The sequence below is a fragment of the Leucopleurus acutus genome (genome assembly GCF_964270905.1).
Source record: "Leucopleurus acutus genome assembly, chromosome: 4".
Lineage (NCBI taxonomy): Eukaryota > Metazoa > Chordata > Mammalia > Artiodactyla > Delphinidae > Leucopleurus > Leucopleurus acutus.
Window position 1 is genome coordinate 49,279,103 of NC_139146.1, and position 27,019 is coordinate 49,306,121.

The 27,019-nt window shown below is 44.8% G+C and overlaps 1 protein-coding gene across 1 annotated transcript in view; it reads right to left on the reverse strand.

Moving 5' to 3' along the window:
- ADGRA3 (adhesion G protein-coupled receptor A3) overlaps positions 1-25,430 on the reverse strand; it is a 119,093-nt gene extending 93,663 nt beyond the window's left edge. The window contains exon 1 of the mRNA XM_082838361.1: positions 24,879-25,430. Coding sequence (XP_082694487.1) covers positions 24,879-25,120 — 242 coding nt within the window. The 5' untranslated portion in view covers positions 25,121-25,430. The remainder of the gene's footprint in view (positions 1-24,878) is intronic.
- Between the last annotated feature and the right edge of the window lie 1,589 nt (positions 25,431-27,019).

Below are 27,019 nucleotides of genomic sequence, written 5' to 3' on the forward strand. Positions count from 1 at the left end.
AATACAAATTGATTCTGTACCAGATTTATCATGTAGAATAACACCTGTTACCGCTACATCTTGATCAAGAACAAGAAAAAGAGGCAATATGGCTAGGCTACACTTCTGAGTCACTAACCTCAACGGGCACACAGCCTAAACCTTTAGGGCCAACTGTGATAAGTTAAAATCATAAATGTTACCTCCTCAAAAGTAAATGTTTAATGCTTTGCTTCATTTATCCCACTAATGAAAACTGGTTACTCCCCATGTTCTCTTGGGGGCAGCCAAATCCAACCCCCCACCTGTCTGCTTGACAACCCATGGGCTCTAAAATGGTTTTTATGTTTTTAATGGTTGAAAGAAAACAAAAAGAATAATATTTTATGATACATGAAAAAATCTATGAAACTCAAATTTCTTAAAGTTTTATTGGAACACGAACATGCCCATTTGTTCGCATATTGTCTACAGTGGCTTTGATGCTATGACGTCAGACTTGAGCAATGCCAACAGAGACTGTCTGGCCAGGGAAGTCTAAAATATTTACTATCTGGCCCTTTACAGAAAAAGTTTGCCAACTCCTGTTTTAGTGTACTCTGTCTCGGCTTATTCTGTTTTCAGGCAAATGAAAATCATGCTGATTTCTAAATTAATTCCTCCTAGCAAGTAAGAATAAGAGTATCTACTGGATTTCAAAACTCTCCATCGATTTGAAAAATCTTTATTTTAAAATCACATTTAATTCCGCATGCCATCAGCAATTACACACATTTTGTCCCCAGTATTATCAGTTTGTTCACCATTGTGTCCTTCTGTTAACTGGATGCATTCATTCATCCATTCATTCATTCCTGCAGAAAAAATTCTGGGTGTTATGCTTCAGTCCCTGTGTGTCAAAAAATGTTTTGCCCTCACTGTCATATCATCATATCATTTTTTTAAAATAAATTTATTTATTTGTTTATGGCTGCATTGGGTCTTCGTTGCTGCGCGCGGGCTTCTCATTGTGGTGGCTTCTCTTGTTGCAGATTCCGGGCTCTAGGCACACAGGCTTCAGTAGTTGTGGCTCGCAGGCTCTAGAGCACAGGCTCAGTAGTTGTGGCACACGGGCTTAGTTGCTCCACGGCATGGGGAATCTTCCTGGACCAGAGATCGAACCCGTGTCCCCTGCATTGGCAGGCGGATTCTTAATCAGTGCGCCACCAGGGAAGCCCATATCACCTTGTTTTAACAGCACTTTTCATTATCAGAAATTACTCTTCAGATATTTGCCTATTTACCATGTCTCCCACGACAAGGTAAAAACTCATAAAGCATAGGGATCTTTTCCAACTTGACTGTCACCACATCCCCACACACACACACACAAAAAAATCATAATGGTGGACATTTGAGAGAGTCTATCATGCAGCCATTTTTTTTAACATCTTTATTGGAGTATAATTGCTTTACAATGTTGTGTTAGTTACTGCTGTATAACAAAGTGAATCAGCTACATGTATACATATATCCCCATATCCCCTCCCTTTTGAGTCTCCCTCCCACCCTCCTTATCCCACCCTTCTAGATGGTCACAAAGCACTGAGCTGATCTCCCCGTGCGGTGCAGCTGCTTCCCAACAGCCATCTAGTTTACATATGGTAGTGTATATATGTCAGTGCTATTCTCTCATTTCGTTCCAGCTTACCCTTCCCCCTCACCGTGTCCTCAAGTCCATTCTTCACATCTGTGTCTTTACTCCTGTCCTGCCCCTAGGTTCATCAGAACTTTTTTTTTTAGATTCTATATATATATATATATATATATATATATATATATATGTGTGTGTGTGTGTGTGTGTGTGTGTGTTAGCATACGGTATTTATTTGTTTTTCTCTTTCTGACTTACTTCACTCTGTATGACAGACTCTAGGTCCATCCACCTCACTACAAATAATTCAATTTCGTTTCTTTTTATGGCTGAGTAATATTCCATTGTATATATGTGCCACATCTTCTTTATCATTCATCTGTCGATGGACACTGAGGTTGCTTCCATGTCCTAGCTATTGTAAATAGAGCTGCAATGAACACTGTGGTACATGACTCATTGAATTATGGTTTTCTCAGGGTGTATGCCCAGTAGTGGGATTGCTGGGTCATATGGTAGTTCTATTTTTAGTTTTTTAAGAAACCTCCATACTGTTCTCCATAGTGGCTGTATCAATTTACATTCCCACCAACAGTGCAAGAGGGTTCCCTTTTCTCCACACCCCCTCCAGCATTTATTGTTTTTAGATTTTTTGATGATGGCCATTCTGACTGGTGTGAGGTGATACCTCACTGTAGTTTTGATTTGCATTTCTCTAATGATTAGTGATGTTGAGCATCCTTTCTTCTTTGTGTGGATACACACTCATTCACTCCTCACAAGAACACTATGAAACCGATACTATTCTTTTTTTCTAAAACAGTAACAACAAAAATTTGCAATTTAGGCAACTTGCCCAGGTTCATATTCAGACCAAGTAGCAAACTGAAGATTCAAACAGTGCCTGAAAGGTAAGTGGCTTGTGGGGCTAGGGAGGTGCACTACTCAGATCTCCCTTCCAGAGAGACCCTGCACAGGAGAGCAGGCAGCTGACCACTTCCGGCTGCAACTGTCCAGAGAATCTGCCTCAGTTTCCAAGCAGAGGGCACCCACTTTGCAGGCAATGCCAGCCCAGGACTGAGCACAGCAGTGATAAGTAGGTTCTCTGTTCCTGGACAGTACAGACTCCCCAGCAGTCCTGCTCTGCACCAGAGTTCCCTGCTGGGCTGGCCAAGACTTTCCCATAGCTGCACGGTAGTCTGCTCCACCCAACTGTCCTTCCTTCCCCCTCTCCTTTCACAGGGGCTAGCCCTGCATCTCAATCCAGAGGTGTTCTGCTTCATCTCCCTTTTTTCCCATAGTTATTTCCCCGTGTAAACATCTTATTCTTCTAACCCCACTCTGGCATGCACTTCCCAGAGGATCCAACTGATAAGATGCCCACAATATCTGTTCAATAAATGAAAGAAATAAAAATACAGCTGGGTTTAATGTTCTGTGTTCAAATGTCCCTCTATAAGGAATTAATGATACAGTATCTACAATGTCCGGGCATGCAGCTGTAAAGATGAGACACAGAAATCTCAGTCCCAAGCTCATTCCTTCTCTGAGACTTACGGGAAAACAATGGGAGCCGGGGGAGGTCAAAAAATCTACCAGAATATGTCTAGTTTTCTTCTTTTAATATTGCAATAAAAGTTGTCCCAAGATACTTTTTTCCACATTTGAACCCTTCTAAAATTAGAACCATCTTAAAATGGATATCAAAAGAAATGTCCAGCTACTAGGAAAAGTTGTCACTACTGGCAAATACACAAACCGTGGCTGAAATGTGAAGTCTGGATCCTTAATTATAGCTTAATGTTCATACATTAAGATTTGACTATGATACAACACTGAAATAAAAAGTTGTGTAATAGAAGACTGAATATTATATGACAGTCAGCATAATTAAAGGCAGCAGAGTAAATCTCCCAAAATTTAACATTTAGGAAAGACGGGTGGGATTCATTCATGAGCCATGGAGAAGTATCACTCAAGCAGCTGATGTCTCTCATAAGCCGCCAGCTAATTTATAAGGGAAGCAGTTTAACTCCCAGTGAAACATGATTAAAAGGGGGAGGGAGGAGCTTGTTAAATTAACCAAGTAAAAAGGACAAACAAAACCCTAATATTCTTTATAGACAGACAAACCATATTGCCAAGACTAAAGATGCAAAAGAAAAAGTCAAGATCACTTTTATAAAAAGCTCAGTGGGTTAAGATATGCATCAGGTTATCAAATGTCTTAAAATACATTTATCATACCTACGTAGAAAGAAAAAGGAACTGATACAGGGGTAAAGTGTTATTAATAGAAAAATCTGGCAAATCTGGATATAAAATATATGAGGGTTCTACAGATTATTATTATTCTTTTAACTTTCATGTAGAGTTTGAAATTATTTTCAAATGAACAGTGTAAAAAGCTTTGTGTTAAAATGACACTATGCCTAACAAGAATGGTCAAGTGATTCCGAGGACCTCTGAATGAGAAGGCGGGGTGTCCACTTAAATATTGAAGCAGTGGCATTTCATGGTGTGGGAAAAAGAAATACACACTTACAGAGGAACCAGCTCCCTCACTGAAAAGCTGTTTGCCATCTGACTGCTGATGGCATCTACCGGCTGCTTTTTCCTTCTACGTCTGTTCCTTAAGTTGGTTGGATACTATGTCTCGTAGACCCATCCTTCACATCTCTCAATTCTTCTTCATAATTCTTAAACCTTCTGCTTTCAATTTTGAAATAAATCCTCAGCTGAGTTTTCCCGACCACTAATTTTCTCAGCCTGAAGTGGTTCCCATTTTGCTCTTGGGCCCATTTACTGCCCCCAGCCAGCAAGTTCTAACATTACAATCTCACAGTTAACTTCTCAGACAGCCTCCTTTTCTCAACAGCTCCTTTCCCACACCAACTCCTGCTTTATAGATTGCCCTTCTCCTGGATCTGAGACTAGGAATTAGAAGTTCCCTTGATTAACTTTTCCTTAATCATGCTGTTGATCACATGCCTGATGACACGCGGTTGCTTGCTCATCTTTACAAATGGGGGTCTGGGCTGATGTGTATTCCTCGCTGCACAGGGTTTCTTGAGCGCACTTGAAAAGAATGGGGAATGTGTAGGAAAGGGAGGTGAGCAAAATGCCTTTATTTCAAGGCACAGAAGCCTCATATCCTTGGAAGGAACAAAAGAAACCTGAGGTCCCCGACGTAAACTTCAACTTCCAGCTACAGTCACCCACTGGTATTCTGCCTTGTCAAATCTCCCAGCTTATTTAAAACTCAGCTAAAGGGCTTTGTTGCAGAGGCAAACCCTACCACCAAGCCCTCTGAGTCAAACTCAATGAGAGCAGAGCTGGAGCAGCTGTTTCAGGGCTATGAATTCCTGGCAGAGCACTCTGCTCACCCACTTCTGCTGCCACTCCCTAGAGTTTCAATTCTTGGGAATCTTCCAAGATCCTGTTAAGAATATTCATTTGTCTAGTTATTCCTGCTTTTGTCTCTATTGGGTTTTAAGTACCTTCACTGCGCAGTTTCGCCATCAATCCGATCCCATCTGTTTTATTTATTCCATAGCGTCCTCAGAGCTTCTGGAGCACTGCGGCACCTTTCTCAGTTTTCAGCCCCATTAGTTATGGGTTTGCTCATATTTTTATACTACTTCTGTCATTTTCCACAGAATTTTGGGAGGAAATGAGAAAAAGTAAACATGCGTGGTTCAATGCATATCCACTGACGGGGTTGTAAAAGAGTTACTTCCTAAGAGTGGAGGGCTCCTTCCTCTCCTGCATCCTCTCGATGCTGAATGCCTGGGGTCAGGCTTGCTGCCTAGCCAATCCCGTGCCGTCACACAGGGAGGCTAGCCTTTCCCTTTACGAAGTTGCCAAAACCCAGAGAAAAATCTTAACCACCTTGCACTTAACAGAATGATGATTTTTTTTTTTTTTTTTTTTTGCTGTACGTGGGCCTCTCACCGTTGTGGCCTCTCCCGCCGCGGAGCACAGGCTCCGGACGCGCAGGCTCAGCGGCCACGGCTCACGGGCCCAGCTGCTCCGCGGCATGTGGGATCCTCCCGGACCGGGGCACGAACCCGTGTCCCCCGCATCGGCAGGCAGACTCCCAACCACTGCACCACCAGGGAAGCCCCAGAATGATGATTTTTAATCACAAGGGTACCTGTTAAAGCAACGCCTCATATGTCAACCAAACGTAAAGCTCCAGGTTCCCTGTAAAACAATCAGGTGTCGCTGAGCACACCCGTTTGCCAGTGCCACAGCCATCCTGGTCCAGCATCCAACCGCCAAGGGCAAAACAAGGGAGTTGGATGGGGGCCTGCTGGCAGGAAGCTGTGGTTCTGTTCCCTGGCCTGGTGACTATTAAACAACAAAATTCACCTGATCAAATTTTAAAGCTCTTACTTGCTTTACCCAGTGATGCATGGATTTGTTGAAGTGGGGGAGAGTTCGGTAGACTAAGCCTGCCTTCGTGAAGCTGTAAGCAATAGTACTGTCACCTTCAATCTCTGCAAGGTGAACAATTTTTTAAAAGTAGACAGCAAGTCAAAGGTATCACCAGCTAACATACTATTATAGGGTCACAATATAACTTATCACCAGACATCTGATGTTTACATTCGCATTAATAACTACACCAAGACAACAGGTGTCCACCTGGGCATACGGTCACCCTTAACGACTCAAATGGTTCATTAAATAACCTTTCAAGTTATTGAAAGGCATTTATATCAAAGACCTAACATTTTGTAAGGCTTGTTTTTTCCTATAATTATTTCAGAGTCTTTATTCAGTAGTTTTATAACTAAAAAGGACATAATCTATTTTTCTGCTTCCTCATTAAGCCATAAGTTCGCATGTAATCAAATAGCATTTGGTTAATTAATAAAAACTAAAAGGTTTTTTATGCCATACTAGCTATTCTTTCCAAAATGCCTAAAAATGAAAAACTGTTTATTAAATAACACTTCATTTTATCTTAGGAACACATCAGCTCAATGAGAAAAGGGAGCCCATTTTTCAAGGTGTCTGTAACATCATAAAGAACACTGGGCACTTAATATTTATGAATATAATAAAAGCAAGTGTATTTGGCATTTTAATCAAATAAAGAGCTTTCTCCTGGGACCAGAATGAGTTTTTTCTAGGATTTCAAGTCTGATTTTTAAGCTGAAATTCACGATGAACCTACTACGCACTGAGAGTACATTTGAACATCTACTGTGTGCTGGGAGCATCATTAATTAAAGGACACAAAAATAAACCTCAGACTAATATGACACATGAATCTCAGTGTGAAGTGCTACAAGAAGGATATATGATGATTCAAAGAGAATACAGAGTTTAAATGTTGCTGAAGTGCAGAATGATTAAGGGAAACATTTCTGATCTTTGTTGTTAAAAAAAAAAATGAATTCAAAGGGCAGACAGGGAGGGGAAAATCCTGTTAAACAGAGATAACTTCTCTGTATTAGTTTTCTTTTGCTGCATAACAAATTACCACAGACTGCTTTAAATCAACACCTACTTAGTGGCACACAGTTCTGCAGTCAGAAGCCCAGGCACGGAGTCAGCGGGTCCTCTGCTCAGGGTGGACGCTAGCTGCAGAGAACCTGGGTACCAATAGTGGGGATGCTCCTAAATTAATGAATGAGGCCCTAAATTAATGAATGAGGTGGAGGGAAGGAGGGATGTGACTACACACATTACGTGGGAAGTATTCTTGCCAGGGTCACGCTTCAATCTGAGTGGTGAAAAGTGGTACCTCGTAATTTTAATTTCCACTTCCCATTGTAAATTTGTGTTCCCTTCCTGTGAAGGTCTGGAACTGTCCTTTGACCATTATAACGCACTAATTTTAAGTATGAGCTCTCAAGTCAGACTGCCTCAGCTCAAAGCCTGGTTCCACCACATACTGCCTGGGTGACCCTGGGGAAATTCATGAGCTTCTATGCCCCACTTGCTCAGGCACAAAAGAGGGATCATAATAATAATAACTTCATTAAGGAAGTATGAGAATTAACTAATACAACACAACCCTTCAAACACTTACGACAAGATCTGGCACACCCAACAAACATTACCTATTATTATTGGCCCATGTTTCTAATGGATCATTGGTCTTTTCTTCCTAATTTGTAGGAGGTTCTTAATACATGGGAACCAGCATTTTCCAATACAATCTTCCAAAAATTCTTAGGCAGCTGGTCCAAATGCCAGGTGCCAGTCTCTATTAGAATATACTCAGAGAGCACATTTTGGAAACTATTACCAAGGCGTGAAATCATCATTTCTGACAAGGACAGTGCTTACTACTAAGCATAGAGTCTAAATAATTCTATTGGTAAGAAATCTCCTGAGACCTTTGTAAATTTAGAGCCACGCTTTTAAGGTAGCTTTTGAAACTATATCAAACAGGGAAGAACCCTGATATGTACAAAAAGCCATATGACCCTTAGATTATAAAACCAAACAATCCCGTCATTAACAGAGTTTTAGGCTTCCAGGGCCATTGGCAAATAAGGGCACGTGTGCCACCACATCCCTGTCCCATGCCAGATCAGGAGTCAGTCCTGGCACTTTCCTGACAAGCTCAGGCAACACTCCTAATGGCTGGTCCCAATTCACAGGTGCTGTCATTCAAGAAATCTACTTGCCATACTGGTTCTATTGCAGAAACTCTATCATAGACAATTATGACCTCAGTGTACTTTTTATAACTGGTGGGGGGATCGTGACCAGGAACTGACCTGCCCACTGATAGTGAGTTCTGTGTACAGAGTCAACAAGGAAGTGCTGTGAAAGAGAATCAGCCAGAACACTGGCGTCAAAAGATGCGTAATAAACATGTGGTAATACGGGCAAAGCAGTAAGGCGGCGGGGGGGGGGGGGGGGGGACGTGCAGGAAAAAGAAATAATCATGTGATACAGAACCTGTAGGACATCCATACAGTCTGAAAATAAAGGAAAAATACATGCGTGTCTGTGTGTATGAAGTCAAAAAAGGCATCTTCACTTTGCTAAAAAAAAAGTATACGTTTCTGAACTTTATGGACAACTTGTACATTCCTTTGATACTCAGAAACTCAGATAAGCAGGCTGGTGGACTCACTGAACTGAGGTTTAATAATCTATATTCCTATAACAGGAAAGAATGGGGATCTGCAAAGAGACAACCAGAGTTCAGTGCTAGCGCTCATCAAGGGTTCAGATCTAACTCAGGAACTCAGGGACCAAAAAAAATTTAAAAAAAAAAACAAACAGTTAATAGGATGAAAGCACAAGGTCCCAATATTGGGATCAACCCCAGGGAATGAGGGCAGGTCTCAGTCAGTGAGTGAGGGGCAATCAGCCTAGAGCGGTGAGAAAAGGCATGCGGCCAAGAAAACATCCCTGCACTTGGTTACTATTATAATGAAATGAATTCCTTCTAAGACATAATTTGAGCTTCATTCAATGCGCACATGAACTCTGTGGATTTTTTTTTAAATATCACAGTAATCTTGAATTTCAGCAGTTAAAGAGCCTTACAGATAATCTAGTTCAAAACCTCATTTTCCTCTTCAGGAAAGTGAGAGCCAAAAAATTATGATGTGCTAAGGGTCACCATTCTACTTGGTAGCAAAGCTAACGTAAGGCCCCCTATCCATTCAGTCTCGTTGCTATTTCCTCTGTATCCTGCTTTCTGGTCATCTTTATCAAATAGGGGATAGGCGTGCCAGTTCCCTGCTTACCCAGGCATAACTGTGACAGGTAGTTGTGAGCGTTCCCTAAAAAAAGAGTGTTATGCATTCTTTTCACTTCCCACGGAGACCCACCAAAAATGCAACTACCCGCTATGATGTGAGTATTCCTTTCATCTTAATAGAGCAGCTATATTTGAGATAGGTCATTTATTACACCAGGATAAAATTTTCAATCTCAAGAATGCAGGTAAGAGGACTATTTAATAATCAATAATACTACACTGCAGTCCTAAGTAGGACGCTCTGATCGTTCCCGCAACCTCCTGATGATAGCAAATGAGATGTTAAATTTCTTTCCTTCAGTTACTAGGACACAGTAAGTACTAGTTACTTTGTTTTCCCATCAGTCAGCCAGCTCTAAGGCAATGGTTCAAAGTAAACAAGTTCCCGCATATCTTTTGTTCTACTAACGCTTATTCTCAAACCCTACTGCCAACATGAGCATTTAGGTTGTCTGTGAATTTTATGAACAGAACAATAGTGAGAATTACAGGCCTAAAGGCCACAGTCCTAGGCCAGAAGCCGAAAAGGTGTGTAACTTGAGAAGATCAATTTACCTGTCCACGCTCAGTTGGCACACCTGAAAAAATAGGAACAATGCCAACCTTATGAGATTGTTTTACCAGCTGGGATGTGTATGTGGGGCACGTGGCACAGTACACGGCACACGATAAACATCGCAATGTTGGCAGTCATTAGAACTTGTAAATCAGCTCAGGGCACTGACACATAGTGGACCCTTGAAAAACATGGAGGTGAGGGCAGCAACCCTCCACTCAGTGGAAAATCTGAATAATAACCTATAGTCAGCTCTCACTATACACCGTTCCTCCATAACTACGGATTCAACCCACCTCAGATAGTGCAGTACTATAGTACTGAACGCCTGAAAAACTTCCACTCATATAAGTGTAACCACACAGTTCAAATCCATGTTGTTCAAGGGTCAACTACATAAAGTTCTGGAGGCCAAGGCGCTTTAGACACCTTAGTTTTCACTACTTACAGTAGTTTAAGATAATTACCAAACCGGATTTGGGAGAAAGTCGAACTAGCATTATAAGTTTTTAACCACCTACATTAGCTAACTCAATCATGGATGCTTTAAGGTTTCAACAGAAGTAGAAATAGAAACAGCAGGTCTACCAAATTAAATTTCAACAGAAAGCTAAGAAGTTTCCTGAAATCCCACACTCTTTTTTTTTTTTTTTTGCGGTACGCAGGCCTCTCACTGTTGTGGCCTCTCCCATTACGGAGCATAGGCTCCGGACACGCAGGCTCAGCGGCCATGGCTCAAGGACTCAGCCGCTCCGCGGCATGTAGGATCTTCCCGGACCGGGGCACAAACCTGCGTCCCCTGCATCGGCAGGCGGACTCTCAACCACTGCGCCACCAGGGAAGCCCAATCCCACACTCTTGAAAGAACAGTGAGAAGGATCTTCACATTGGCTTTACTATCAACCTCCCAACAGAAAAATAAACACTTTCCATTTACAAGCTGTCACCATCTACTCTCACTCTGGACGTACTCAGACTTAGTATAGGAGGTCTCCATAATCCCCCCTCATCTCTGCTCCATGCGGTAACAGGACATCTCCAATTTTTAAAGTTCTATAAACACTAAAATGAAAAATGATGGAAAGACTAACAAAGCTTAAAAAGGGAAAGTCTGACAAAGTTCTTACATCATGGCCCCAGTCTGTGGTTGCTAAGCTGTTCTAGCTAAACTGATGGGCAAGTTTTTCAACTTTATCCCTGAGGGAAGAACTCGAAGACATTTTTTTTTCTTCCAGCAAGGAGCCCTGAAAAATCAAGTCATAGCAGACAGTTAACTAGGGTTCTCTAAGTAGGCCATAATCTCAAGTAGACAATCTCTACTTATCATGGTTCAGAGTAGATGACACCCACTCCCTAGGGCTTTGCCTTCAAAAGCACACCATCCCCTAAGGAGGTACTGCTCTTTGTGGCCCATCTTGGCAGGAAACCATGCAACCAAGCTAGCCATTTCCCCATAGGAGCTTCTGAGGCCAAACCATGTCAAATTGCTGAAATTCAATAATTAAGTGATCATGGTAACAGATGTGGTGACCAGAAGAAGACTATACACACACAGTGAAGGAATGAAAGATCTTTGAATCTAAGCAGATTCCAGGCAAGGCACAGTGCAGAAACTAGACAACAATGGACTGAAACAAAAGGTAAGGTACTGCAGGGATGGATTCATGCCTCCCTTTCAAGAAGGTTAATTGTGAAGGAAGAAGAGTAACTACTCCAACATGGTGCTGCTACAAGGGTGGTTTGGGGGAGGGGAGTTTTTTTGTTTGTTTTTGGGTTTTTTTTTTTAAACAGAGGCTATGTATGCCAAGGAGAAACATCACAAACTAGGAGAGAAGCTGAAAAGATAAGTGATAGTTTCTCAAGAAGTAGGAGGGAAACAGATCAAGAAAAGGGGAGGAAGAAAATGAAATAATCTGGGCAAAAGAGAAGCACTTTTCACTATCGAAGGCAGAGTGGGAGTTTAAGCCTTGACCTTGTAGGTAGGGTATTCTGCTTTGAAGACTCTCGAGCTTATCTACGATAGATTCATCATCTTGTGTTAAAAATATTGTAAGATTCTTCCCCTAATCCTACCTGAGGAAAAAAATAGTGGGGAAAATGATACTTCTTTATACAAAGACTTACTGCGTGTTTATGTGATAGACACTGAGAATACAGAGATAAACATCACCATCAAGAGTTCACAATCTGGCGCGGCCACCATGGAAAACAACATGAAGGTTCCTCAAAAAATGAAAAACAGGGCTTCCCTGGTGGCACAGTGGTTGAGAGTCCGCCTGCCGATGCAGGGGACACGGGTTCGTGCCCCGGTCCAGGAAGATCCCACATGCCGCGGAGCGGCTAGGCCCGTGAGCCATGGCCACTGAGCCTGCGCTTCCGGAGCCTGTGCTCTGCAACGGGAGAGGCCACAATGATGAGAGGCCAGCGTACCGCAAAAAAAAAAAAAAAAAAAAAATGAAAAACAGAACTACCATATGATCCAGAAATTCCACTGCTGAGTATACATCTGAAGAAAATGAAAACGCTAATTTGCACCCTAATGTTCATAGCAGCATTATTTACAATTGCCAAGATATGGAAGCAACCTAAGTGTCCACTGACAGTTGAATGGATAAGGAAAATGTGGTATATGTATACAATGGAACATTACTAAGCCATAAACAAGGATGGAATTCTGCCCTTTGCAACAATGTGGATAGACCTACAGAGTACTACGCTAAGAGAAGTAAGTCAGAGAAAGACAAATACTCTATGTTACCACTTATATGTGGAATCTAAAAAAATAAAACAAAGGGATGGATATAACAAAACAAAAACAGACTTTCAGATACAGAGAACAAACTAGTGGTTACCAATGGGGAGAAGGAATGGGGAGAGGGGCAATACAGGGGAATGGGATTAAGAGATACAAACTACAATGTATTAAATAAGCAACAAAGATAGATTGTACAGCACAGAGAAATATAGACACTATTTCGTTACAGATTATACTCCATTTAAAGTTATAAAAATATTGAATCACTATGTTGTATATCTGAAACTAAATCAATTATACTTCAATTTTTTAAAAAAAGAGTTCACAATCTGGTAAGAGAGCGGGAACCGTAAATAAATCATTCCAAACAGTATGACACCTGCAGCAATGCAAGCAAACGTGAGGTAGGATGTGGTCACAAGGAACGGAGGAGTCAGCCTAGCACTGATTGCCAGGGTGGACTGCAAGTCACATGGTATCCGAAAGACTTAGGATTCTCATCAAATCTTCGCTAGAAAGGGAGAGATCACACTTGGTCTTGTTTAAAACAAACAAATCAAAGGTTAAAACAAATAATCTAATAGAAAGCCCATCTGTCTTAAAACACAGTACTAGAGATGAATACACCCCTAGTCAATTTCTCTTTGCCTTTTCATGAGAAAAGAGTTGGGAAGAATTGCACTTAAAACAAAGAATTGCTTTTAAGTCTTATCTTGATGGGAAATGAATCAATTTAATTAGACTTAGATTCAAGCAGTCTTAAAGAAAGAAAAGTTTAACAACTGCATTACAGAATCTGTATTACAGTTACATCTCCAAAGCCTGCTTTAAGTTTCCTTCATTTAAATCTCAGGAGGGTTTAGACTGAAGTGTCATCCTCAACACAATTTACAACCTGCTTTCTACCCGGCTCACGATATGAGGCCATCACAGAAATGCCAATTAAAAGCCTACCACTATTCTAGGTGCTACAGTTGCAGGAAGAAGCAAAACAGTCTCGCTGACCTCGATGGAACTGACATTCTAGGGGAAGCTAGGTCACATACCTGGAACTATTTATTTTAATTCAGAAATGTCTTCATATAGGGAATGAATTTAACTCACAATCACATACTATGCATTATGTCCTGTGCTGGGGGGATGCAGGGGAGAGGGCTGGGGATAAGGCTGGAGGAGCTCAGATTACCCCAGGGATCCTTTATTTCCCCACAGCCTGGGTTGGGGACATGCTTATTCCTCTTCTGGAGAAACATTTTGGTCTGCAAGTACGGTAGTCCCTCCCTATCTGCAGGGGATATGTTCCAAGACCCCCAGTAGATGCCTGAAACTTTGGGTAGTACTGAACCCTTTATATACTGTACTATGATTTTTTCCTATACATACATAACTCTGATAAAGTTTAATTTATAAATTAGGCACAGTAAGAGATCACCAACAATAAACTAAAACAATTATAACAATATACTATAATAAGATTCTATGGAGGTAGTCTCTCTCAGAATCTCTCATTGTACAAATGTAATGTCTTATCAATCTTAACCAAGCACTTATCAAGCACTGTGGCCATATAACTTTTGCAGTCTGAAATGCAACAGCAAAATTAACACAAATTCTTTTTCCTTCACTATTTCATGGTTAAAGGATTTGCTCTTACTGTAGATCTTAGCAACCTCAGTATATGATTTCTTTTTCTTCCCTTGTTAAGTCTAAAACTTTCACCTTTTCACTTAAAGGAAGCATTTTACAGTTTCTCTTTGGCACATCTGAATTGCCAGCATCACTACTCCTACACTCAGGGAATCATTATGAAGTAAAATAAGGGTGACTTGAACACAAGCACTGAGATACCAGGACCGTCGATCTGATAGATGACCCAGACGGCTGCTAAGTGACTAACAGGCGGGTACGCTGGACAAAGGGATGATTCACATCCCAGGCAGGACAGAGCGAGGTTTCATCTGCTAGTCAGAATGGTGCACAATTTAAAACTTATGAATTATTTCTGGAATTTTCCATTTAATATTTTCGGACCATGGTTAACCATGAGCAACTGAAACTGGGGATGAGAGGGGACTTGTGTACAATTCTTGACTAGGTGAAAGCACCGCTTTTACATGTAGGGCTAGCAATCCTGCCAAAAGATTTTCTTCATGTTCACGCCACTGTCAACCAGAAGAATTTAATAAAAATATTCTAAGAAGTAGGTAGTGAGGGTGATGGACAATTTAGCCTTCTTTGTATAGGATTATATTCCACAGATTTGCCCTTCCCCCTCCCCCATCCTGATTTCTCAGGAACAAAAGATTTCAAATATGCACAGTTCAAACATGTAAATTTAAACTTAACAAGGCAAAATATGGGAAGGAAAAAAAGGATAAAAGGTATTTTTTATTTTACTTAAACTAAGAACCAAGAATGTCAGTCATGCGAATTGATAAAGAGCTAAAAGCAACTAGCAAATGGCTGCCTGTTATACGAGTGGATTTAGCCTAGCAACAAAGTTACGTGCCCTGCTAGAGGAAATCTCTTGTCCTCGTCTGCCCAACATGCCTGTCCGTTCTCAAGTCAAGAATACGACAGAGATGCCCACAGTCCTGCCTCCTTAGTCCCAGCCAAAGCAGTAAGAAAATAATGAAAGAAATGTATTATCAGATGAGGAGTGGCTGCTTAAACAAAATGTGTCAACTGGGGAGGGAAAAAGCTACTAGAAACTAAAACTGTACAGAGAAGGCGGCCAAATACAAATGACCCTTTTGTAGACATGTCAAACTATATTAAACTTCACTTATAATCAGAATGTAAATTAAAATAAGCATTTTTTTTTTTAACTTATCAGACTAGTAAAGACTAAAAAACAAAATTCCCAGAGCAGGCAGATATTTGGGGAATTGGGCCTCTCATAGTTTCTCTATACTATTTTATTATTTTATATTAGTAATGAATTATTACTGGAAATAAATCTCTATTTTAAATTTAATATAAAATAAAGGATTTAAGGTAGACGGAGGCAGGGGCCATATGTGTTTCGTTGCCTATTCCATCTGAGTATCAGGCCCTCAAATACTGGTTTGGACAAATGCTTGTGCCCTTAGACTTTCTTAGTTCATTCCTTTAGTACCACAACACATCTCCAAAATTTTATTGCCCTTAACCCCATGACTTGGTATTAAATCCAACTTCAGCACATCACTTGCCACTTTACAAAGTCATTTTTCTTCTCTCTTATGAATAAGGCCTCACTCTAAAGCTCTCAGCTCTGTCCTAAAAATGTCTCTTGATTTTCACCCATCCTTGCTCCACCTGGGAACAGTCCCCTCCCTCCCTGCCCCCCTTTTGAGACCGTGTTCCTCAATCTGTTCCTCTGCTCCTTCTTCTGCCTTCTTTTGTTGCAGCAGATGGCAGCTGGTGAAGACGGTTACTCCTTCATGTCGCTGTGCTGCTAGAAAACAGGTTCTCAGCCCAGGTGACAACAGAAGCACCTGCAGAGCCGTGAAACATACCAACTTCCAGGTCCCATCCTGGACCAGTCAAATCAGATCACGAGATCTGTGGCCCAGGCATCTGAACTTTTAATGTTCCCAGGTGATTCAACACAAGGTGGAAAATCTCAACAGCAAGCTCAGCAGCCAGGTTTGGGGGAGGTGGAGATAAACGCCTCTGCCCCACCCCACTGGACCACCCGGGGCTGGGATGCAGGGCCTGGGGCAGTGGGACTCTGGCCTGGAGCACCCTCCACACAAACATAATCACAGTGTGTGTGTGTGTCACGACATGAAAATGCTTGGAAAGAACTGCTGTAAATAATGGAAGTGATTATGCGCTACCGGAGATCTGAGACCTACTAGGTTGGGGAAAGGCTCTGTGCCCGGCAGACAGATGTGACGGGAAAGCAAAGGTGGTCACTGACCAAAAAGGTCTATCAGTCCCTTTAGCGAGGCTATTCCTAAAACCAGTCTTGCAGATTTCCCTTTACAAACCCTATTGCCTATAATAATTCCCGAAAGTCCACCAGTTACCCCCCTGCTATCTCCAGCTCTCTTAGCAGAGTGTGGCAATGGAAGAAGATGCAGGTTAAATCACATCACAAAGAGCCAGATCCAGGAGAAGTGTGACAGATATTGTGCATCTGGAAGGCCAGAAGTGGAGTTCCAGGATGGGATACAAGCACACAAGACTAGGATAAAACTGGTCTAATGGCCAAAAAAAAAGTCACACAGGGGCTACCCTGGTGGCGCAGTGGTTGGGAGTCCGCCTGCCGATGCAGAGGACACGGGTTCGTGCCCCGGTCCGGGAGGATCCCACGTGCCGCAGAGCGGCTGGGCCCGTGAGCCACGGCCGCTGAGCCTGCGCGTCCGGAGCCTGTGCTCCGCAACGGGAGAGGCCACAACAGTGAGAGGCCCGCGTACCGCAAAAAAAAAAAAAAAAAAAAAAAAGTCACACAGGCTCGCCTAAATCAAGCTGACCACGAGCAGAGCAGGCAGTGGGTATCTGCTGAATGAACGCAAAAGCAAGCACTTTTAAAAACTAGTGGAGGAATTATAAAGACAGCCACTAGAGAAGAGTGATTATCAAAAGTCAGCTCTGGTCTTTGGAAGGTCCCTGTTGTATGTAGGAAAACAGATTTAAGTCCAGGCCTGCAGACAAAGAGGAAAAAGAAGACCAGGGTGTTGGGGGAAGTAGGGTGGGATTATGAAGTGGGGAGGGGGTAGGCCTGGATAATTCTTATACCAATCCCTTCCATTTTCTCCCTTCAGGTCCTGAACTGGAGGGATCTGAGGACAAGAAATGTTTCCCTGAGTGAAAAGCCCAATATCTGCAATGTGCTCAGCATGGCACTACAAGTGGCCAGGAGAAACGTGTCCCTTCTGTGAGGCACCAGCTACAGCTCTGTCCCACCCCATCCAACACGCAGGAGATTCCCTCACTACACAGGCAAAATTTCTTAAAAGATTAGTGGTGGGGGAAAGAAAAACAGCTTGGGCGAGACTGCTTACTTTAAAACCCCCTCTTCAGACTAAAACTGTCTGCACTTGAACATAAATGCAAACTAAACCATGCATAAAATGATATTAGAATAAATTTAGTCAGGCAACAATTAAAAACTCATTGAGCAGGTCTGCATCTACAGCTTCCTAATTTTTGCAAAAACGGACTTAAGTTACTAAAATTTAAAGAATTCTGTATCCTAATTTTTGTCTGTTTATGAGAAAACTGTTGACACAACAATAAACTAGTTATGGTCTCTGGACTTAAAGATTCCTCCACAGGAATACAGACAATACAGAAAACAACTGCTTTCAGAGAAGCAGCTAAATGGGGAAAAAAAGTCACTGAGTACTACTATAAGAAACTTCACCTGTCATTTTCTGACTTACTTTCAAGAGTTTTTACTCTCGGTTTTGTTTTTGTTTTTCGTGTTTTTTTGCCTATTTTTAAAAGCCATCTTTACAGGCTCCTGGGAATAGAAGTTGTAACTGGATTGGGGCAAGGACCTCCGAAAGTTCCTGTTTACTTTCTTTTTTTTTAGATGTTGGGGGTAGGAGTTTATTAGTTTATCTATTTATTTTTTTTGCTGTGTTGGGTCTTCGTTTCCATGCGAGGGTTTTCTCTAGTTGTGGCAAGCGGGGGCCACTCTTCATCACGGTGTGTGGACCTCTCACTGTCGCGGCCTCTCTTGTTGCGGGGCACAGGCTCCAGACGCGCAGGCTCAGTAGTTGTGGCTCACGGGCCTAGTTGCTCCGTGGCATGTGGGATCCTCCCAGACCAGGACTCGAACCCGCGTCCCCTGCATTAGCCTGCAGATTCTCAACCACTGCGCCGCCACCAGGGAAGCCCTCCTGTTTTCTTTTGTTTCTGGTATTTTATTTCTGATTTACTGCCAAACCCACCAACTTCTCCCATCTACTCCTGATGCCAGAGGACTCCAAGCGGGCAAGAAGCAACAGGATTCAGGGGCTGGGTCATGCAAAACCTTCTCATCACACTGGAAAAACTTAAGACTTGCTTTCATGGACCAAATGCCTAAATCTGCCCAAAATTCTGCAATGTTTCTGAGCAACTTGCCAGCACGCTGCCGAACGTGTGTGCTTATCATACACATAAGAACATGCAGTTCAAATGTAACTGTCCATAGATTTACTAGACCCGTTCTTGAATAGGGGATCCAACAGCTGTGAAATGCTGACCTAAACTAAATAAATGTTCTCATTTGCCATAGTAGGGTAAAAATTTGAATTCACATCCCTCTACTTGTCCTGACCTCCCAAGATACAGTCCTACCTTTATTGGCATTACGCTTATCAATAAAGACAATTATGTTCCCACCCACTGAGATCTCAGAGCCCTTCCTTTGAGGGCCTGTGCATTACGAGAACATCAAGTATCTATAAGGTGACAGAAGAGCACAGATAAGAAGCGCTAGGGAAGGATCAGAGCACTGGAAGAGAGAAAGAAGAGTTCATAGCAGATGAGCTGGATTGAGAAGGGCCCACAATTTACCAGAAAAGGGATACCAGGAGAGAGTGGCAGACTTAGCCAAGGCACACAGGAAGCAAAATACAAATCTGCTCAGGGGACAATGAGATGCACACTTTGGTTAAGCAGAGAATTTGTGTATAAGACTGATCCTTGAATGAAAGAATCATGTCTTATTTTATCCCTGAATACCTAGCACTCAGCACTGAGCCTACAAAATTAACAGTGTCTCAATCAATGTGCATGGGGGAAAAAGCTGTGCTGAGTATCGGGAAATACAGCTACAGAGATATAGGAGACCTTGCATTCAAAGATTAAAAACCTTACCCATTGGGGGCTTCCCTGGTGGCGCAGTGGTTGAAAGTCCACCTGCCGATGCAGGGGACATGGGTCCGTGCCCGGTTCGGGAAGATCAGCGGCTGGGCCCGTGAGCCACGGCCGCTGAGCCTGCGCGTTCGGAGCCTGTGCTCCGCAACGGGAGAGGCCACAACAGTGAGAGGCCCGCGTACCGGGGGAAAAAAACCCAAAAAACCTTACCCATGACCCACTAGAATTCAGGCCACGACAGCTTTGGGGGCTGTTCATTAAAATCACCCTGCTCTTTGCGAATTCCCTGGCGGTCCAGTTGTTAGGATTCTGTGCTTTCACTGCCGAGGGCCCGGGTTCGGTCCCTGGTCGCGGGACTAGGATCCTGCGAGCCGCGCAGCGTGGCCGAAAACAGCAACAACAAAAATCACCCTGCTTCTTCTTCTCTCCCTCTGTTGCCCTCACCTGGCAAAGCAGCAGCCTGGCTAATCCCAGCGCTCCTCATCTCTAAACTGAATGCAGCTGGAGAGAAATAACAGCGCTGACCATCTCCCTTTGAACTGGATCACAAGGCAAAACGGACACAACTCCACTCCGCTGACATTTCTGCCATCCCCAGGACGGTCACTCCCTCACTTTCCAAAAGAACCACTTCACTCCTCTTTCACCTTCCTCTTCACACCATCTACTCACCCCTCCTCCCTCACCCTGCCTCTAGGTCTTTAAGAAAATAAAAGCAAGGGGGCAGCAAAGCCCTCTTCATCCCACCTGCCCTGCCCACAGCCTCCTGCCTGCCTCTGCCTGCGCTCCCTCCTTTCACCATGTGAGGATGGGACATCCTGCTGCATCAAAAACCAAACCTCCCACCTGCACTCCAGCTCCCATCCCATCTCACCTTCCACCGTGCATTTCGCCCTCTCCCCAACTATTCCCAACCATACTCAGGCGCTAACGTTCTCTTTCCTTCACACCAAACTTCTTCCTCATCGAGGTGCTATCACCACCATCCTCACCCTGTTCTCCCTTCAATCCACCCCAACCTGCCTTCCGCAGCCTCTAATCCACAGAGGGCACCAAAGCGCCAGGCTGTCAAATCCAGCTTGGTCTTACTGTTCCTCATCTCTCAGCATCTCTCAACTGGGGCGCCCCCAATTCCTGGCTTCAAACCTGAACTTCTCTTGCCTTCTATGACCAGATACTCCCCAGGTGCTCCCCCTACCTCACCAGAGGCTCCTTCCTTCTCAGGCTCTTCCGCTGCTCCAGGAGGCTTCAGCCTGGGCCCCCTCCACCTCCCATCTGTACACTCTCCCCTAACTGACCTTGGTCAGAACCGTGCTTGAAATACCATGGATAGACCAATGGTTCCAAAAACCCTCTCTGCATTTCAGTGGGGCCAGTCTGTCACCACCCCTCACTGTTACTGCAGAATGCCCTCCCCCGCCCCCAAAACCCCATCTTTCACTCCCGTTGAGCCATGCTCAAGTCCTAACTTCTCCAAGAAAATGAAAAACTCTTCCAATGCCTCCACAGCCCCACTGCTCTCTCCTCTTTTCAGGCTTCCTAAAGCATTTAAACAATCAGCAGTACAGGATTTATTACTTAATTACAGACATTCTGTGATTGTTCCTGAGATATCTGCTTTGCTTTAGTGCAAATCTTCTCTCTCCAACCAGGTTTAAGTTTCCAAACAATACAAGCACTTCTTTTTGTGTACCTGGCACTGAGCTGCATACACTGGTGACGTCCAATTATCAGTTTTCTGATAGCAAACAAACATAACATTTGATGAAGTAGAATCGCCATGTAGCATCATGAGGAAAACACCGTTGGAAAGGCAGGGCTAAATCTGTACAACCTTCTACCACTGATGTCCTCAGAATTTTTAAAACTTAATATTGAGCATCTCATATAAAACATAGGAATAAAGTAAACAGATTTCCAACAAAAACATTAAATGCAGTTAAATTTTTATTCCACGTGTGTATAAGAATAATAAATGGAATTTAATCCTTTAATACAAAAGGCTACATGAGATACAAAAACAGATCAAGCTGAGGATTTCTGCCAGACCTCTCTAGAAACATGGCTATGAAAATGTGTTGTTCACTAAGATAGTTGAGGGCTTCCCTGGTGGCGCAGTGGTTGGGAGTCCACCTGCCGATGCTGGGGACGCGGGTTCGTGCCCTGGTCCGGGGGATCCCGCGTGCCGCGGAGAGGCTGGGCCCGTGGGCCATGGCCGCTGGGCCTGCACGTCCGGCTCCGCAACGGGAGAGGTCACGGCAGTGAGAGGCCCGCATACCGCAAAAAAAAAAAAAAATAGTTGAAAGATCTGAGCTTTAAGCTATCAATATATTGAAGTCCAGTTCATCCACTAAGTAGAAAAGGCCTTATTTTTCATTATTAAAGAAAGAAAAAAGAAAACTTCAATCCTTGCCATCCTTTCAACCCCTATCAACTTTCCATGCAACACCTGCATCACAGCTCAGCTGAAAATGCTTGGCCACACCTAAGGAATGAAAACTCCCACCAGAGAGCCTGTCCGACCTTGACCTGCCCCCCACCGCGCCCCAACGCCACCACCACCACTCCAGGCACTAGATACTTGCCCCTGACTTTCAAGCAATATCAAATGCATGGCTTCACAAGCATCTCCACACCTGTGGGCATGCTGGGGGCTCCCACCTTCCATCCCCTCATTGCCTCACCATTTCCTTCACTATCATCTTTCTCATCCTTCTCAAATTGGCTCTGGATCCTCAGATCCTCCATCCCACCCACTATGCCCTAAAGGGGCCTCGGTTGCCCTCTTCTGGGTTCCTTTTTCTACTTGTGCACCCTGATATTAGACCGTTTACCATACTGTCCTGAGACTTATTCATGAATCTCTCTCCCCAAATACCGTAAGTTCCTGGAGAAGAAAGATGTTTTTAATCTATATTTTGTAGTGAACCGAAAGGTGTCTCCCAAAGCCATAGATCCAAGTTCTCAGCCCTATACCTCTGAAAGTAACCTTGTTTGGAAACAGGGTCTTTGCAGATGTAACTAAGTCACAGATCTCTAGATGAGATCATCCTGGACTTCCGGTGGACCCTAAATTTAATGACTGGTGTCTTAGAAGAGAAAGAAGAGTATTTGAGAGACACACAAAGGGAAGGCCGTGCGAAGACAGAGGCAGAGATTGGAGTTGGGTTGCCACAAGCCAAGTAATGTCAGAAGCTGAAAGAATCAAGGATTCTCCCCCGGAGCCTTTGGAGGGAGCATGGCCCTGCTGAAACCCTTGATTTCAGACCTCTGACCTCCAGCACTGCAAGAGAAGAAATTTGTTGTTTAAGCCCTCAAATTTGTGGTAATTTACCATAGTCCTAGGAAACTAACACCTAGTCCAAATCTCAACATACTGCCCAGGACCTCAGTTCAATAAAAAAACCGTGTTGAACTAAGAAGGAAGATGAAGACAAGGCGTGATGATGAGAAAACATCTGAACTGCAGGGCAGGGATCTGGGACATGGACCCCTTGCCAGGCGTTCACCATGGGAACTTGGACAAGTCACTTATCCACGGCGACCCTCTGATTTATTCCCTAATAAAATGAGGAAACTGGCCCAGAAGACCCTCCACCAGATCTGATACACCTTGAACCAACTTCATCCAGAACATCAACTTTATATGATCCTTAAATAAATTATAATTTCTTCCCATTCACTGAATAAATTTTATTAATTTTACTTTTATCTAAAGAGCTTTCAGGTGAAAAAAAGGATTAAAATGGCATTTCAAAGGCACTTATATTTTAATCAGCTCAAAAAAATTCAGTGAAATAGTTTGATAATATGCTGAAAAGTGATTTTCTGTAATATCAACTTTTTTCCCCCACAAAATCAACAATTTAAAGTAGCTGCTTTAATCCACTGCTGACAGTTCAGAAAAACTCGACCTAAACTTGAATCAGCTTAAGTGCCACTGATCCAGAACCCAAATGTATGATGACTAATTTCTTCAGAGTAACAAGGGAGTTGGGCAACGCAAAGGTTTTCTCCACTTGACTCCAGACTGTAATTATGGTCCCATACCCAAAATATCCACTTCAAAGAATCTGGCTAAGAAATAAATACAGCTGCTGCCGCTACCAAATGGTCGAGTGTTGGTAAAGGAAATCAAACAAAACAAAAACTCTTTTACCATTTTCGGGCCTCCATAAACAGAAACACACAATTTTCCTGTGTTAAATCTTTCCTAATTCAAACAAATGGCAATGAAGAACAAAGGTGTTGGTAATGAAATTTGTACTTGTCTTACCCATAAATCCTGCTTGGGTTAATTTGGGTTAAATTAAAAACCATATTTGGGGGTTAAATTAAAAACCGCAGTTTAAGTTCTTTCACAGGTCATGCTGCTTCCCTTGCCTTCATGTTTTTATAGTGGCAGCCTTGATTCTTTTTTAGGGAACCAACCAAAACAACAACATAGAGGAAGACGGCGCCGAGGGACTCATATTTCAGTTCGACAAAATACCCATTAGAAACACTTTCAAGCCTTCCCAAACCAATTCGTCGTTCAAAAAATAAAATCAAGAGTCACTGGGGGCACGGGTTCAGCTAGAATTGGCAGAACCACGCTTGCAAAACTGGACCGTGAATCGTAACACAAACTGAGTAACGAGACCAAAAATTTTTCCTTCCAGGTGGAAACTCAATCTGAAAATCAAGTCCTTGCGTTGCAAGGCTCAGCAAACCCACAGTTTGCAAATCCGAAGTTCTCGGCTTTTAAAAAGATGAGCGCTCACACCCAAGAAAACGGAGCTGGAAGTTGCACAATTTCATCTGAAATATATTTCTGGCCCTTAAAAACAACTCTATTTTAAAAGATGCTCTTTAACTGTAGTAAAACTAAGATAGTAAAAGCGAAGGAAACAGTCTGGGAGTTTGGGGATCACACACCGGGGCGTTCAAAGTCCTCGTGCTGCTTTAGTATCCTGCAAACTTGCGTCCAAGTAACTCAAGTTGGAAGAAGCTGAAGGACTGGCGAATCTAACCTAGCACTGTGTTTTCCGGCAGCCCACGCATTGGATGAATGAGCTTTAACTCTGCGGACTGCCTGTTTACTTCCATCCTCACGTGGCACCGCGCAGCTCAAAAGCGCCGCGCCCGGACCGCGCGGGGAACCCGAAAACTTTTACTTTGCAAACTAGCGGAGCTCGGAGGCAGCTCGGGGACACATCTGCTCGCCTGTCGCAGAAACGCGCCCAGGCCGAGCCCCCCGGGCCTTGCCCAGCACCAGCCCTGCCCGCAGCTTCATTCACACAAAGGCACGGGGTGCCGGCGGGACCCTTCTGCAAGTCGCGCGGAGAGAGAAGCGGCACGACAGAGAGCGCCGGCAGGGAAGGAGGGAGGGGACCGGGCGCTTGGGCAGAGCGGCGCCCCGCGGGCTACTCACAGGGTGACCGTGCGGTTGGGCAGCGTGTCCGGGGGCAGGACCTGCGCGAGCTCCAGGCTGCTGCACACCACCTTGCCCTCGGCGGCGCCCGCCGCCCTGCCGGCCCCTCGGGGCCGCCCGTCGTGCTTGCAGCCCAGAGGCAGCGCCGCGGCCCCGTCGCCGCCTCCCAGCAGCGCGAGCAGAGCCAGCGGCAGCAACAGAGGCGGCGGCGCGCGTCCCCGCAGGCGCTCGGGCGGCTCCATGCTGCGGGCTGGGCGGTGGGTCGGGGCCTGCCGGCCGAGCGGCAGAGCACTGGCCTAGCGGGCCGCCCCGGCGCCAGGGCGGACGGGAGCGCAGCGCGGGCCCGGGGGCGCCCGGAGCCTTGTGGCGGCCAGAGGGCGCGCCCTCCTCCGCGCCAACATGCTCCTTTGTCCGCTGCAGCCGCGCTCGGCGTCTGGGTGGCCGCCGGGTCACGGCCGCGCGGGCCCCTGCGCAGCTCTACGGCCGAGCGGGAGCGCCGCCTCCGCCGGCCACTGCCCGCGGCGGCTCCTCCCCGCCTGCCGCCGCCCCCGCCCTTTCTCCTCCCCCTCCTCCCCCTCCTCCCCCTCCTCCCCCTTCCTCCTCCTTCTCCCCCCTTCCTCCCCTCCCCCCTTCCCTTTTTTCTCTTCCTCCTTTTTCTCCTCCTCCTCCACCTCGTGGTCTCCTGTCCCCTCAGCGCCCGCCGCCCGTGGCTCCGGGAAGGAGGTTGGCGCTCCCAGGCCAGCGCTGCCCGTCGCGTGTCCACGACCCCACGCGTGCCCGGCTTCCGGGCAGGAGTTGTGGGCCCGCGGGAGTACGGTAACTCGTGGAGAGGGCGGAAGAAAGTTCTAGCCCAAACTCCAGCCACAGTGGCCACTGTCTGGCACGCTTCCCTCCTCCTCCTTCGCCGCCCTCCAGACAAAGGCGCCCTGTGCGCCCCTGGGGGCCGCCCGTACCGCCCGGCGAGCCCCAGTCCCAGGCTTGGGGTGAGGGAGGAGAGCAGGGCTGAATTTCTTTGGAGAAAGGCAAGGAGAGAGGTAGTGCCCCAAACCAACTATCTTCAAAGGACTCGCCTTCCCACCTCTCTCCCCACGCAGGGATCGCGAGCCTTCTCTTCGCACACCTTGGTCTCATTTGTCCCGAATACAGGAGAGCTAGGAACAGGTTCCTATCCCGGAAAGAGGACCCTCCAAAGCCGTTTCTGGCCTTCAGCAATTCCACTTATAACCCTTTCAAAGAATGCATCGGGGCCTCGCTGGACCGGCAGCCTTTGGAAAAAGAAATTTCCCTCTGGCATCCAAAGATACCTCAGATGTAACCAGTTAGAGCAATTGTGAGCAAACCAGCCAAGAAACCCCAGCTGAATGGATTATTCTAGGGAAGGCAGTCAGCCCCGCCCTAACATTTGCAAGACCGGGGTTCAAGTACCCTATGTTTAAATATTTACAAGGAATATATCAAGCTTACAAATAAAATATATTCTGTGCTCCTATCTTGAAAAATATACCTTAATAACGACCTGGAAGGCCAGGCGTGTGCACAGAGCTCTTAGTTACGTTGGAGCTCCACCCCATACATGGCAAGGAGGAAAGAGCCAGATCCCAGCCCTCAGCCTACACATACTTCCATCACTTTTGCTTCCTGTTCCAGCTCCATTGATGAACAAGAGGGGCTTTCCGCACAGGTGTGGATGCCCCAGCCCACTCAGCCAAGCTCCCTGCACACCCTCAAACAGCCATCCCTTGGCAACCCCTCAGGCCTAGGAGTGCATACAGTGGTTGTGAGGCCCTCCCTTGAGAGAACAGTTCTGGGAAGAGGCCTGCTCAGGCCCTGGAAGTAGCCTTGGGAATTTTCGGTCAGTGAATTCCAGGGTCCTGGGCTCCTTGGACAAGGTCTAGAAATAGAAAGGGAACACAGGCTCTTGGGGACCACATCCCTTGGCCCTGGAGATTTTTCACCCCTTGGGGAGGAGAGCTAGGATGATGCCCTCTAAAATGCAAAGCCAGGGCAGGGTTTTTCTTCCCTGAGTCTAAGGTCATTACTGCCTAAGGCCCCGACGGAGTCTATCTTAGGGACCGATTCCTAGGAATCTCTGTATGTCTAGAACTTCCTCAACAGTAAGTAAATGGCCTTTGTTTAACACA